General features: G+C 43.2%; 1 protein-coding gene across 2 annotated transcripts in view; it reads left to right on the top strand.

Annotated features, from left to right (window-relative positions):
- The window catches only part of Fmn1 (formin 1), a 372,570-nt gene that overhangs the window by 242,056 nt on the left and 116,709 nt on the right, over positions 1 to 13,805 (top strand). For both annotated transcript variants that reach the window (XM_005364222.3, XM_005364224.2), the window contains 4 exons: positions 3,921 to 3,982; positions 5,737 to 5,825; positions 11,635 to 11,764; positions 13,492 to 13,638. In XM_005364222.3, the coding sequence (XP_005364279.1) occupies positions 3,921 to 3,982; positions 5,737 to 5,825; positions 11,635 to 11,764; positions 13,492 to 13,638 (428 nt within the window). The remainder of the gene's footprint in view (positions 1 to 3,920; positions 3,983 to 5,736; positions 5,826 to 11,634; positions 11,765 to 13,491; positions 13,639 to 13,805) is intronic.

Here is a 13,805-nt window from a genome sequence, read left to right as displayed (position 1 = left end):
GCCACCACCGCCTGGCCTAGGCGACTTTTTTTTTTAAAAAAGAAAATTATCTGAAGGTGGAATGATGGGAACAGCACCTGTCTTATTCGTACTTTAATGACTGGAAAACCATTTATTAAATTCTTTTTGTCTTTCAGTATTGAGAACTACAGTTTACCTATAGTGAGAGAGTGGCTGAACATGGTAATTGTGAAACCCAATTGAACAAACCTAGGGTTTTGAAAGAATGATTAAGAAGGAGCAAAGCAAACAATTCAAATGTTCTGATTTGTCTAAGTCTTGCCCATCTTCACCTCAGTGTCCCTCTGTATTTTCAAGACCCAAAGCTCTCCTCATCCAGAAACTTGCCTCTTATCAGCGAGGTTCAGTCTGTGGGAGCCCTGTAGCACCTCCAACTTTCTCCCGCTTGCCCTCACCCCCCCCACACACAGACGCACACCACACTGGTTTGTACCCCTTTCATCCCAGGATGAGTGGTCAAGGTGCCTAAGGAACTATCCCTGACTCCGGGGCTCTCCCAGTCTAGTGCAGGAGAGAAGCTATTGCACACTTGGCATGCTGCACTTTTTATCATTACACTGTCTCTATTCCATTTAAAATATAGCAAAGTGCTGTGGTAGACCAAGGGCCCTCTGCCCTGAAATTCAAGAGTGTCCTTTTAGGGCAGGGAATTTCTGAGTACTGGGCCTTGGTAGGTAGAGTGTGGAAAGGGGGGAACCCAAGGTATGATAAGAGATGGGGAGCTGCATCCGAGATACATGAGGAGGAGGAGGAAGAGGAGGAGATGAGATCACAAGAGTACACAAAGGACAGAATGAGTTTTAAAACAAGACAAGGAATTAGGGCTTTATCCAAAATTTGAAAGAGAGGCAACTGAAGTGTTGTAAACAGCAAGTAATCTTGAGACGTGTGTTAAAGGAAACTGTTGGTTATAGCTCTTTCTTAGGCCATTTGCTTAGCATGTGCTAGGCGCTAGGTTCCGTCTCCAGCATTGCAAAGAAACAAGCCAACAGCTAACTAGCAGACAAACTAACTAGCTGGTTAACTCATTACTTAATCACTCATTCCACTCATGACTTAAACAGCTAGCAAACTAACTAACTTTGGTTCTATAATTAAGGATGGCCTGAGGGAAGGATTAAACTTGGAAATAAGCATTAGGGTATATCGATAGGTCTGGATATACTAAATTTCCTTTAAGATACTTTACACGGTATTCTTTAAAACTTGGAGATGGCCGAGTCTATATGTGCCATGTTAATAAAACTTTTTGAGTTACACCTCAATGGATTCTGACGGGAAGATGCAAGAGGGTTTTCTGGCAAAAACCTCCTGAAACGTCAAAAAAATTCCAGAAGCTATACGTAGAGCATGAATTCCTGGTAGTCCCAAGTCTTCAGCTTCTTAGAGGCTAAGAGAGAGGATTAGCAAGCTTGTAAACACATGGCAATGCATATTTGAAGTCATGATCATCATAGGCCTTTCTTAGGTTCTGGCATGAGCTTCTATTTTATATGCTGTGGCAACCTCACATATGGCCCCACTCAGTATCTTCAGTGAGGGGTGAAGGGTGTCAGGTCTGATTTATAGCTATCCTCAGGGCCCAGCGACCTACTGGTAACATTAGCCCATACAGTGGATATGTTAGGTCTGTTCATGAGCGTCATCCCACCCACCCAGTCCCACTCCGGAAGAATCTGGCTCTTGCAGTTACCTCTCCCTGGAATATTTTCCTGCCAAGTTATTCACAAAGTTGACCTTTTTAAGTCTTACATGTCACCTCCCTCAGGAAACTTTTCATGATCATGTTATGTCCTCTTGTAGACATTTGTCTGTTATTTTTTTTCCCTGTTCGTTGGGGCACTAAGGATCAGACCCAGGAATCCATGCATGCTAAGCTGCAACTAACCTATTCCCCCAGCCCAGTTTACTGCCTTTAAAGTTTATTGCCACCTGCAATTCTGCATTTATTATTTTTATCCCTCAATCTAAGATATTAATTTCATAAGATTCAATACTTTTGTCTTAGATAGTCATGGCCCTTGAAAGCAATTTCTGAAAAGCTGATTTTCGTGCGCAATCAACAGATAATTACTTGGGGCCTAGGAGGATGAATGGGTGAATAAATGTCTCCAGAATCCCGCCTGTTTCTGACCCCATCCCATCTTCATATTTTCTTTTCGCTGCCTGGTACACAGAAATACAAACCACTGAACCATGTATCTGGGGTCGAAGTTGACTAATTCTTTCAAACCAAGCACTTACTCAGGATGGAAAAACCCCAGATCTTTCTTTCTTGGTGACAGAGATTTTTTTGATTCAGGCTCCAAGCTCAGATACAGTACTCAGGATGCATTGATTTTTTTTTTTTTAGGCAGTCATTCCTTTAAAATCTATCTTTAAATATGTGCCTTTTCTTCTTCATTCATATCAGCTAATTTTTAAAGCAGCATGCTGGGGTTCATATAAAAGAGCCATTGTTCCTGGCCTTTTCTATTTGCCTGTTTTTAAAACATCAGCCATTTAGATCGTCCATCTGACCAATTAGTGAATCTCTATTATCTCCACAAACAATACACCAGTCCTGAGACACTAAGTTCTTTCATTCTTTTCCCAAACCACATTTTTTTTTCTGATGGCGGGGTTCACACTGACTTTCCTGGTACCTTGGTAGAATCTTGTCGGTAATCTTCTAATTGCCCCCGCCCTCCATCCACAAGTCTAGAAATAACTTGTGAATGAGGGTCTAAGTTAGAGAAAGTGGGCGCAAAGCAGTTTTAAGTATTCCTCTTGGTGTTCTGGGTAGGGATGTGCCTTAGTCTCAGGTAACTAATTTTATTGAAATGTTTGAATGCATACATATGAGTCTAAATGATAGGAGGAAGAAAAAAAATTCAGAAGCAACCTACCCTTCACCCCGTTCTCTGCATTCTCCAGGGAAGCCTGGTGTAATGGAAGGAACGAATGACTTAGAGAGCAGAACTTTAAGGCATTCTAAGCATCACTGGTTGGTTTAATAAAATTAATTAGCCTGCCACAGAGAAAATTTACTAGCACACTGGTTAATTTCACAATGTAAAGTCAGGAAAGAGAGGTAGCACTGAGGGGACAAACCTTATTAGTTTTGAATAATTATTTAAAGATGTGGGCCCTGCCAATTTCAAACACTTTGATAGCCAATTCCATTGGAGCTTTTAAAAATCTGTTGCATGTGTATCCTAGCATGTATGGGAAGGAACCTCCACAGATGAAATCATAAGCACATTAACTAAAGGCAAAATCACTCATTTAAGATACAGAACCAAAGGCAGAATCCTAATTTAAAAAAAAAATTGGAATAAAAACTTACCTTGGTACTGGCTCATGGGAGGTTTCTATGATCTTAATTTACTATTGATGCAATGATTATTCTTTCTTGTCTTTTTAATCCAAACAAGATGTTTGCGGCGGCCACAGAAAGGTGCCTGGAATCACATGCCTGAATTCATTTAATTTGCGAACATTGTCCTTTTTTCTTCTTTTTCCCTTCCTGGTAATGGGCAAGAGTCAATTCTTCTACATTAAGTGCTAAATCTCTTCAATTACCAGCCGGGAAGAAAGATTTAAAATTGTACTTCCAACCTCCAAACTGATTTAGTTTAAAAGCTCAAACCCTTCTCCTGTGGAGCCTAAATTAAACGGCAGAAAAGGACTCAAAGCCTGAAGAATTAAATAAGGCAGGGCTAACACTCAGGCCGACCATAGGGACAATTTTAGGTTTGCTTTCAAATGAACCCCCGTGGAATGAACAGAAACAAGCTGCCAGGCAGAACCTGTATAAGAAGTGCAGGCCGATATTGTGGGAAAGCTGGGCCTGGAGTGAACATTGGTGTGGGGATCAAGTCAAAACCTTACTCCTTTCTCTCTTTTCTTTTCGACAGCCATATTTAACGTGGATGACTCTGTGGTTGACCTAGAGACCCTGGCAGCCTTGTATGAAAATGTGAGTGTCAAACGCATACAGAACGGAGGTTTTGTCTTTTTTCTACCCTAAACATCACCAAGCCATAGGTGTTCTTTGGTAGTCAGGATCTGAACCCCACAGACACAGCGATACAGGTTTGCATGTGGAGGATCGTGTTCTTAACTCCCACTGTTAGTGTCTGTCCTAGGCGATGTCACTGTCACCAGCAAAGCAGAGACCTCCGCTGTGCCTTAGAGCCCAGCCCTACTGCTTGCTGACAGAGTGAACAAAAATGAGCCTCCTACTGATGCTGGCACGCCCCAGTATCTTCTTCTGAGGAATAGGAACCCGAATAGCCACTTGGGTAATCATTCTCATAACAGATGAGCTGATGACATTAAATGCAGGGGGGCAGCATTGGGCGGCAATTGTGTGTTCTAGCTTTAGTGTCAGGCATCCTAAGCTTGGGGCCCAGCTCTGTATTGCCTACTAGATGATCTTGGCTGGGACAATTGTTTAAACAGCTTAGTCCTGTTTTATTCTGTTTCTGTAGTACAATCCAGATTAGTGTGGGACTCTACCTGACTTTTTTCTATTGAGTAAGAATTTGATCAAGCAACCTGTGATGGAGCCCAGAGCACATCCCAGAAAGCCAAGTCACACAGTTTGGGAACGCTGTGAACCATGTGTAAGAAACATCACTGCAATGCACAAAATCTTAGTAAATGGGAATAGTGAGCCGGATCCATAGGCCCTTGTAAGGTGATGATACCGGAGAATCATGGTTGTCATCTGCTCTGTTCATTGACTGTCAGGGTGCAGAAGTATGGGTGGAACTGGATTCTCTAAGCCATGGCAATTCTCACATAACTGCATGGGCTCTGTGACATGCTGTGGTCACTCAGCTCACAGGAGTTAAACATGTACGTCCATGGGGACCTTAAATTTCCATAGTCTAGTATAGCCCAACGAGCTTACCAGTTTCCTACATATTCTTCATGTATGTAAGAAATTATTTAGTACTGAGTGGGAGGTTTTTTGCATCTTCCTATCCACATAGTACTCATGAATAAACCCAGAGGCTTACAAATATCCGACCATTGGAAGTTAGTGGTGCATTTATTGAGTGCCTAGAAGGCAGTGTGAGGATTCCGAATGCAAAACTCATTACTAGCATATTAGTGCAAACCTTAGCGAGTTTTCCTCTGAAAAATGAGGATATGGTAATTGATGGCATAGAACTCTACCAAGCAAGGTGCCTTACTGATGCTTTCTGTTGTTACCATGGTTTCAAGAGTATGCATATGGCCAGTAGAGGAAGTCTGTATACAACTAGAAATATTGGGTAAATTATAAAGCATGTTACTAAATGCCCAAATAAGTAGTGTAAACAACACATACTTATTAAAATCAGAAAAAGTGAAAGTGGCAATTACTAATAATAGCGTGGGAAGCCCATATAAGGTAGGACTATAGTTGTGGGGAAGAGACAGCTAAGGGCAGCTTGGCCCGCAACTGCCTACAGGAGACTCAAGCTGTCAAATCTCTCGACCTGTGTGTCTGCATGTGTGTGCTTGTCATGACAGTTTACTTTAGCTAGTAACTGCCAAACTTGAACGTGTATCAGGATGACCTGGAAGGGGTTTCCAGGCCCAACCTGTGTAGTTTCTTAGGCTTGAGGTGAGGCCCAAGTGGTGCCAGCGCTTCAGGGTGTGGGCTCACAAGTCTGTGGTCTTAGGCTGATTCACTTGACTGTGTGTGTTGTTTTTGCTTCTTTTCTTCTCCCAATGCAGCGAGCCCAAGAAGATGAACTGACTAGAATAAGAAAGTACTATGAAACCTCCAAAGAAGAAGACTTGAAGTTGCTGGACAAACCTGAACAGTAAGGAGCCTTGAATTACCTTTGGTTAGTCTGAAAGGGGATCTACGAACTCCAACTGTCTGCTTACCAGTTATGAATGTCAAGTCTAAATGGTACAGAGAGCTGAGTTACAACAGCATCCTTCGTGCCCTATTGCATCCAGCAGGATGACTCGGCTGCCGGGAAGGCTGCTGCGATCAGTGCTGTCAGATGCAGGGTGCCTCTCCCCCTGTTCTCACCCCACACCACTCCCATTTCTTTCTCGAGCAACTTAATTCCTCCTAGACTAAACATTTTAGCCAAAAGGGTAACTGAGGAAGGAAGAAGGCATTACTATTCTGCCTCAAGATTTGCTCATGTGTTAAAAATGATGACAGCAGAGTCATGGACTGAATTCAAACTGGTTTTCTTAAATGTCATGCTTGTTAAATGTAGCCTGAATGTGACAGGTTTCCCACAAACATCTCCTCCTTCTGTGTGGATCTCTCTTCTTTCCATTAATTCTCTCCAGTGGCTAGCTCTGGTTTGCAGTATCATCTCCCATGCTTTGAGAACTCGGACCTCTGCTGCATAGCTTGAGTGGCTTCCTGTTGGCTAGACCCTTGAGGTCTGCAAGCCCCAGATGAGTTCCTGGGAGTCCCCCACAAGATATTAGGGACTAAGACTGCCATTGTGCCCCTGGTTTGGGGCTCTTGTGCCTGTTGCTACTGTGCCTACTTCCTGTTCCATTCAAGGCAACCTTCTGCAGCCGGCGAGAGGCAGCTGCAGTAAGCAGAGAGAAAACAAATGAGAATGAGTGTAGCAGGCACCCCTACAGGCACCCGAGCTTCTGTCTTCTACTCTGTGCCTTCTGTCTGGATGCCGCAGTTCTCATAGACAGACCCAGAAGGAAACATCTCTAAATGACTGGCAAGGTAGTTTGTTAGAGATCCTAGGTTCACCCCAAATACTGTCAAATCTTGCCGATAACTTCTAAACCTTAGATGAAATCCTCTCACATGGCCTTTAAAGTCGATCCGTAAAGCCTTGGAATATGTGTAGATCAATTCCAATGGGGTTCCACTGCCCTTTCGTCTCATTTGCATGAGCCGTCGGGCTCACCCCCTCCACCACTTCTGATGCTGCTCACCTAGAAGTCAGATTCACTGACTGTGAATTCACTCTGTTCCGTCGCTAATGGTCACAGGAAACGTGACTAGTGATGAGATATGTAGACACCGGCATGGCCACTGCTGGTACTTAGAGATGGTAGGTAGGGCACAACAAGCATTTAGACAGGGTGAGTATGCCCAATTATGGGATGAAATGGTTACGTCTGGAGTTGGCAAACTTCCTGTAAAAGACTAGATGATATTTTATACTTAGTGGGTGAAAGGGTCTCCCATGAGCCCTCGAGTCAGCCACTGCACTGTCATGGTTCCAAAGCAACCATGGATAAGGCTGCATAAGCAAAGAGGCACAGCTGGACGTCAGCTTTATATAGAATTGCCAAGATTTTAATTTCATGTCATTTTACATGAAAAAAAAACCTTCTATACTTTGTGCAATCATTTCAAGTATGAAAGCCATTCTTCGTTTCACGAGTCACATAAATAGAAATGGCTGTCTGGGTTTGGTCCATTAGCTCTAATTTGTCCATACTCAACCCACTCAGAAAAGCCTGCCATCGACCAAGAGGATGGGGTACAATGAAGCATGAAGCACTGATGTGAGATAAACTGTGTGTCTGTCAGGAGAAGCATCCCTCTGCCTTTTGTGGTACAGCCTCCCAGCATCATTTCTCAGTACTAATTGCCGGGGCCCAGAATAATGGTGGCAACTCATTAGCACAGGGCTTTTTTTCTCCCAGCTCCACCCATGATCTAGCTAGATAAGCATTTTCAAAGTTTGGGGGGGGGGGGCGTTGTGCTGACTCCTGGTCACTCATCACTATTGCCAGAGGCAGAGTTGCCTGTCATGTGCGGCTGCTCAGGTGTCAGACGAGGCCGAGGAACTGGCATGGAGACGGAGAGAGGTTCCCGGACCCAAGCAGACCTTGCCTTTGTTCTCCGTGTCTCTGAAGGCAGCTCTTGTCCGATCTGTGCCAGAGTCTGGTTCTCTGGTGATTTATTTGCCACTTATTCCCAGCAAGTGGACTATAAGCATGTTTTACATACTGGGAAATATGAATCATTGAGTTTAGCATTTCAGTTTCTTAAGAGTCGTGTGGTGCCCAGTCCTATAAATCACAGCATGGAGAGGCTGGCCTCATCACTCACCTCATCAGCTCTCTGACACCCCAATGCCAGATTTAGAAGGCCGTTTCTCACAGAGGTGTCATCTGCTTGGGACCTGGCTGTCTGAGAGTCACTCCTGCCAGGAATGTCCTTGACTCCCCTGAGATGTGTTGGTGAGGGAGGATGTAGCACTCCTGGTTAGATCGATTGACCACTTAGGCCCAAAGATGGCCCCCTAAGGTCTGCAGTGAGGCTATTGTGCACATCACATAAGACCTTTCACTGGGTCCACAGCTAGCTACAGTGTTTAGTGTTTTCCTTCCTGGGGTACAGGCTGCAGGGTGAAATAATACCATGAATGCGACCCCTATTGAACACATATCTTAGATCGTTAGCAGATTTTGAGCAATGCTGAGAGATCACATTAGCCTCTTCAAAGACTGGATCACACAGCATCATCCCACCTGTGAGCCGAGCTGCCACGGCAGCTGTAAAACCCACACAAGGTGAGCTGCAGGCCTTCTGTTGTGGATTCAGGCTGAGCTGGAGTCCTTCCTGGGGAAATAAACCACATTGCGTAAGGAGGGAACGCTCACTCGTTCGTGCATCTGTCCTTTCTTATAAAACTAGAAGAGTTATAGAAGCCAGAATGAAACTGTAGACTCTCCCCAAGTGGAAATTAGCCAGTGAGTATTTGTAAATATGAAGGCCTACTGTGCTTGAGGGATCTGTAATGGCTTATTATCCCAGCACGTGTGGATAGACTATAGAACACAAGGGAGCAGGGCCAGAGTTTATCAAACACTTGGTTCACATAGCCTTTGCGATGACCTTTCCTTTGGGAACTTGGCCAGACAAATAAGAAAAGAGGTATGGTGCCTCTCCTTGACCCATTCTCAGTTCTTCAAGCCTAAAATCTGCTAATGCTTCCAGGTAGCCACACCACTGCTATAGTTATTGTATGAAATAAAAAATTTTAAAGTATTCTCTATCTAAAAACTCTCCGTTTGTTCAGAAAAAAAGTACATTTCAGAATATCAAACTCCATTTACTTTCCCCCAGATTCCTTATAGACACCGTCTAACCTATCTTGGCTCACTTCTCTGGTCTACAGGTCTGTCATTCACAGCATCATGGGGGCTCAGTGACCACAGCCCACATTGCTTCTCCAGGACGCTCATCACTGATCACACCTTTTCCACATGTCAGTAATCATGGGTGTGTTTTTCGCAGTATCAAAAAAGAAACCATATGTAAGCCTAACCTTGTTCCCAGGCCCTATGTACCTGTAAAGGCTTCCCATACCCCTGCAGAACTGAGCAACCATAGCCAGTGCACTAGAACTCATTAGCAGTGATAGGTTCTATACAAAAGCAAAGCCCTCCGTCTGCTGTCTCTCCCAGCTCCTTGAGATGCTTTGAGAACCTTCCCAGAGCAAGTACTGATCCTAGCAAGATTCTAATCTCAGACAGTCTTGCAGTTTTACTCTGTTCTTTGTTGAGGAGCCTCTGGCCCTGTTGCCACAGATGGGTCCTCTGGCTCCTCCGAGGTACAGTTAGTCGTTTTTCCTCTGGCATTCCCTGCTTCCCATCCATTCCTGGTGAGTGAGCAGGGGCACTGCTCTTTCCTCACTCGTGTGCCGTCTGTGGCCGCTCCGCTACTCTGTTCATCTTAAGGATGGCATTTACCTAGTCCAGAGAACACGGTCCTACACGGGGTATGAAGAGATGACGTGGTTATTTGGGGGAGGGGAGAAATGCAGGGAATTTTCTGGAATAGCTCTCAGCATCTAAAGGAGCAAACCTTCCCAAACACATCACAGAACCAAATGCTGCCAGTCCCCAGAGATGTTTACCGCTGACCCTCTGTGAAACTGGCGACAGCTCTGAGGTCGCTCGTGATAAATGACTCTGGCCAGTGCTGTACTGTACTTAGGAGGGAACAATTTAGAAGGAAGGGTAATTACTTTCTTCCTGTGCCTAAGCAATACTTCTGTGTTCTGTTAAATGCCGTAGTGTGTAGTATGATGATAACCGTGGCTGCACATGCACAGAACCTGAAGACAAGGGAGTGCTTTCTCTTTGGAGTTCTTCGTGCTTCGTTTCCAGAGTATTTTAAAAGGCTGGGACAGGGGAAAATGACAATTAGGACCTGATTGGGGAGTTAAGGAAAGTAGCTGATAAAAAAATATATATTGAATCTTACCAGGGAATAGCGTTATACAACTATTATCTCAGTACTTGGGTAGCCGAGTCAGGGAGATTGAAATTTTGAAGTCACCTAAACTCTATAAGCAAGACCTTGTCTCAGAAACAATGCATACAACAAAAACAAATCAGACTTCTAAATCACATCCCCACAAAAAAACCTGTGAAAGGCACAGAATATAGAGCAGGAAAAGAAACTTAGGGACAGAAATGGGCATAGAAGCAGGAGTGGTGGTACAGCCTTTTAATTCCAGCAACTGAGGATGCTGAGGCAGGAGAATGGTAAGTTAGAGACCAACCTGGGCTCCATACCAAGACAGCCAATAACAGAAAGTTGATCCCTTCCCCTTTTTCCTCCTGTCCCTATGCCCTATCTGCTCCTCCAGCTCCTCCAGATCCTGGTCCTCCTGCTCTTCCTCTCCACCTCCTGCTGCTCCTTCTCCTCTATCTCATCTGACACAGAGAATAACAACTGTATTCATCTACAAAAGTACATTTGGTGGAAAACTGTAAAATTTCAAAAATTGATAGTGTTATAAATTGACCAAGACCTTCAGAAATATCAGGCAATAATCATTTCAACTCCAGACTGAAATTGAGGGCTGTTAGTGGATTCTCCCCCTTTCTGAGTTCATAGCCAACTGTCTCAACTCATACTACTTTATACCCTTTCCTGTGGCGCTTGGCCTCAAAAGCACGAGGCTCTTCCAGCTTCATCCACCCCCCAGCCACTCAGACAGTGAGCAACTGTGTGTAGAGCAGTAACCAATTTTGACTCTTGAGAGTTGTTTGGCCAACTTTTTAAAGATTTTTAGGGTGTCTACCTTATGAATTTCTGCTTTTTTCTAAGTACTGAGCTGCCTATCAGCTGTACCTATGTGGGTCAATTGACCCAAAGGGTGAACAAATACCTGGAAAACTAGATCACTATAGGCTGTGATATAACTGAGCAGAAATAACAGCAATCTCATTTCAATAATATCTTATCACTTGACTATAGATTGTTTTTTTTTTCAAAATCTTCAGTTTGTTCGGCTTATGATGATATACTTTTTAGAGAATTCTACATGACACAGGAGTTGACTGTCATTTTTTCATGCAGTTAAAAATCAGGGCTTTCCATTTGGGTTCAGCCTCTCCTCTGAATAGCAGGAGCAAAATAGTGCCTTCAGAATCCTTGCATAAACCCTCAGCTCATCTGTATTACTCAGCATTGCAGGAATTCAGCAGAGACCCTGCTGTCAACCATGGAGCAGATACCCTTCTAGCTCCTTGAGTCAGCCCATCTGATTCCCTTTATAAATCAAAAGTGTGACTGTTCCACCTGCTCGATCCGTATCAGCCCTCTTCCTTAACTTCTCCCTATGACTATGCAGAAAGTAAAATTATTCGTTTTTATTTTTACAGGTTCCTGCATGAGTTAGCCCAGATTCCCAATTTTGCTGAGCGTGCCCAGTGCATAATCTTCAGGGCTGTGTTTTCCGAAGGTGTCACTGCCTTACACAGAAAAGTAGAGATTGTCACACGAGCCTCTAAGGTACGTATAGGCCTGTTTTGAGAGGTGAAAAGGACCCAATGCTAGTGACTTAATGAATGGAAGTCATCTGTACTTTAAGGGAAATGTGGTGTTTGTCCTGCCCAAGGTAGGAAAGGAAAGAACAAGGGAGATCTGAACTGAAGAAGAGAAGGAAGGGAAAAATAATGCTTTTTATAGATTCTTAAAAAAAAAAATTGTCGGGCTGGAAAGATGGCTCAGTGGAAAGAGCATTGCCTTCTCTTCCAAAGGTCCTGCTGAGTTCAATTCCCGGCAACCACATGGTAACTCACAACCATCTGTAATGAGGTCTGGTGCCCTCTTCTGGCCTACATACAAACAGAATATTGTATACATAATAAATAAATATTTTTAAAAAATTGTCAATACCTCACCATGTACATACTGGCCACCCAAAACTAAAATCAAAACAGAATAGCTCGATCCCTGTTCAACATTCCAAATCACAAAGAGATTTTACTTGAAGTCCATGCAGTCGATCACCTGAAATCTGTCTATATCATAAATGAAAGCATTCTGGAGACCTGAAATAACTAACAGCGATGGTGAGTGGTTGGTACATCCATTCTGTGTCCAACACACTCTGTACTCGGTAAAGCTCACATCTGACCCCCAGTCTTTCCACTCTCTTCCACCCATGTTCTTAAGATCATGATGCAGGTATGTTTCACAAATTCTGTAACACTTCACTGCTTGCCAGGAGGCATGGTTCCTCCCCTCCCCCCCCACCAACATATATAAGGGAGTTTTCAATGAAGAAAGAAAATCCAGTACCAACATATTATACACATACTAGTAACTGCTGGGAGACCAGGGCAGAAGTCTACCTAGGTCTGAACTTGGTGTTTCCTTTTATGCTAAAATCAAAGATCAAGCGGGGCTGACAAGTTAGCTCAGTGGGTAGGGAGCCTGCCACCAAGGCTGATGATAGGAATTTGAGCTTCAGGATCTGTGTGGTGGAAGGCAAGAACCAGTTCCTGCAGGTTTTCCTCTAACCTACCAGTGCTTGCACACCCCCACCGACACCACCCTCCAAACACAAGAAAATGTAATAAAAAAAAGGAGATAAAGCCAATTAATAGGGTAGAAAACTTTCCGTTTGAAAGTTTGCACTTGAAGCAAATATTAAGAGAGGAAGTTAAAGAAAATTCTTAGCAGCTTAACATTGAGGAAGTTAATAAATGTGAAAAAGTTCCCGGAGAAGGTTCGTTTTGAAAAACCTTACGTAACCTCTGACCTTAAAGTGCATTATCAATAGTAATCGTTGAGGACTTTGTCTATTCTTGCTATTGTGTCTACTCTAAATTTGACTATGTTCTTTGTATTTCGTCTGTACTTCCAAGAGAGAGCCTGAAAAGATATCTGACCTTGTTCAACTTAAAATTATCAAAAATTAACTTCATTCCCTCTTATTAACCTATAAGTACTTTAACATATCAACCTTAAAACTGCCTAAAATGAAAAACAAACCGAAAGGTTCAGCCCTCGTTATTATAACTTTGTTCCATTATAGGAAATTGTGGCTGTTCGTACCCCCCCCCCACCTGGAAGATGCCACTCAGTGAAATATATCTTATATTTGCCAGCTCTTAATACAACTGGTTACAAGCCACTAAACAGGGCTTGGTTCATTTAAGAAATGTTCGCCATTGAGCAAACATGACTGCGTTTGGAGTCCAGACCATAATAACTGGTGTTTGCCTTTGCAGGGCTTACTGCACATGAAGAGTGTGAAGGACATCTTAGCTCTCATCCTGGCTTTTGGAAATTATATGAATGGAGGAAATAGGACTCGAGGGCAAGCAGATGGATATGGTTTAGAAATTCTCCCCAAACTCAAAGACGTCAAAAGTCGGGTATTTATTTACTTTTCATACTGAATGTCTACGTGTTATGGTTAATTTTCTTATGAACCTTTAATTTAAAACAAAGTATTATAGATTGATCCATTTATCTTATCTTTCTTCTAACAGTAATAATTTATATGAAAGCATGTACTTTTGTTTTCTGCTTCTGTGCTTTG

The sequence above is a fragment of the Microtus ochrogaster genome (genome assembly GCF_000317375.1).
Source record: "Microtus ochrogaster isolate Prairie Vole_2 chromosome 14 unlocalized genomic scaffold, MicOch1.0 chr14_random_1, whole genome shotgun sequence".
NCBI classification, from domain to species: domain Eukaryota; kingdom Metazoa; phylum Chordata; class Mammalia; order Rodentia; family Cricetidae; genus Microtus; species Microtus ochrogaster.
This window is presented reverse-complemented; position numbering and strand designations above follow the sequence as displayed.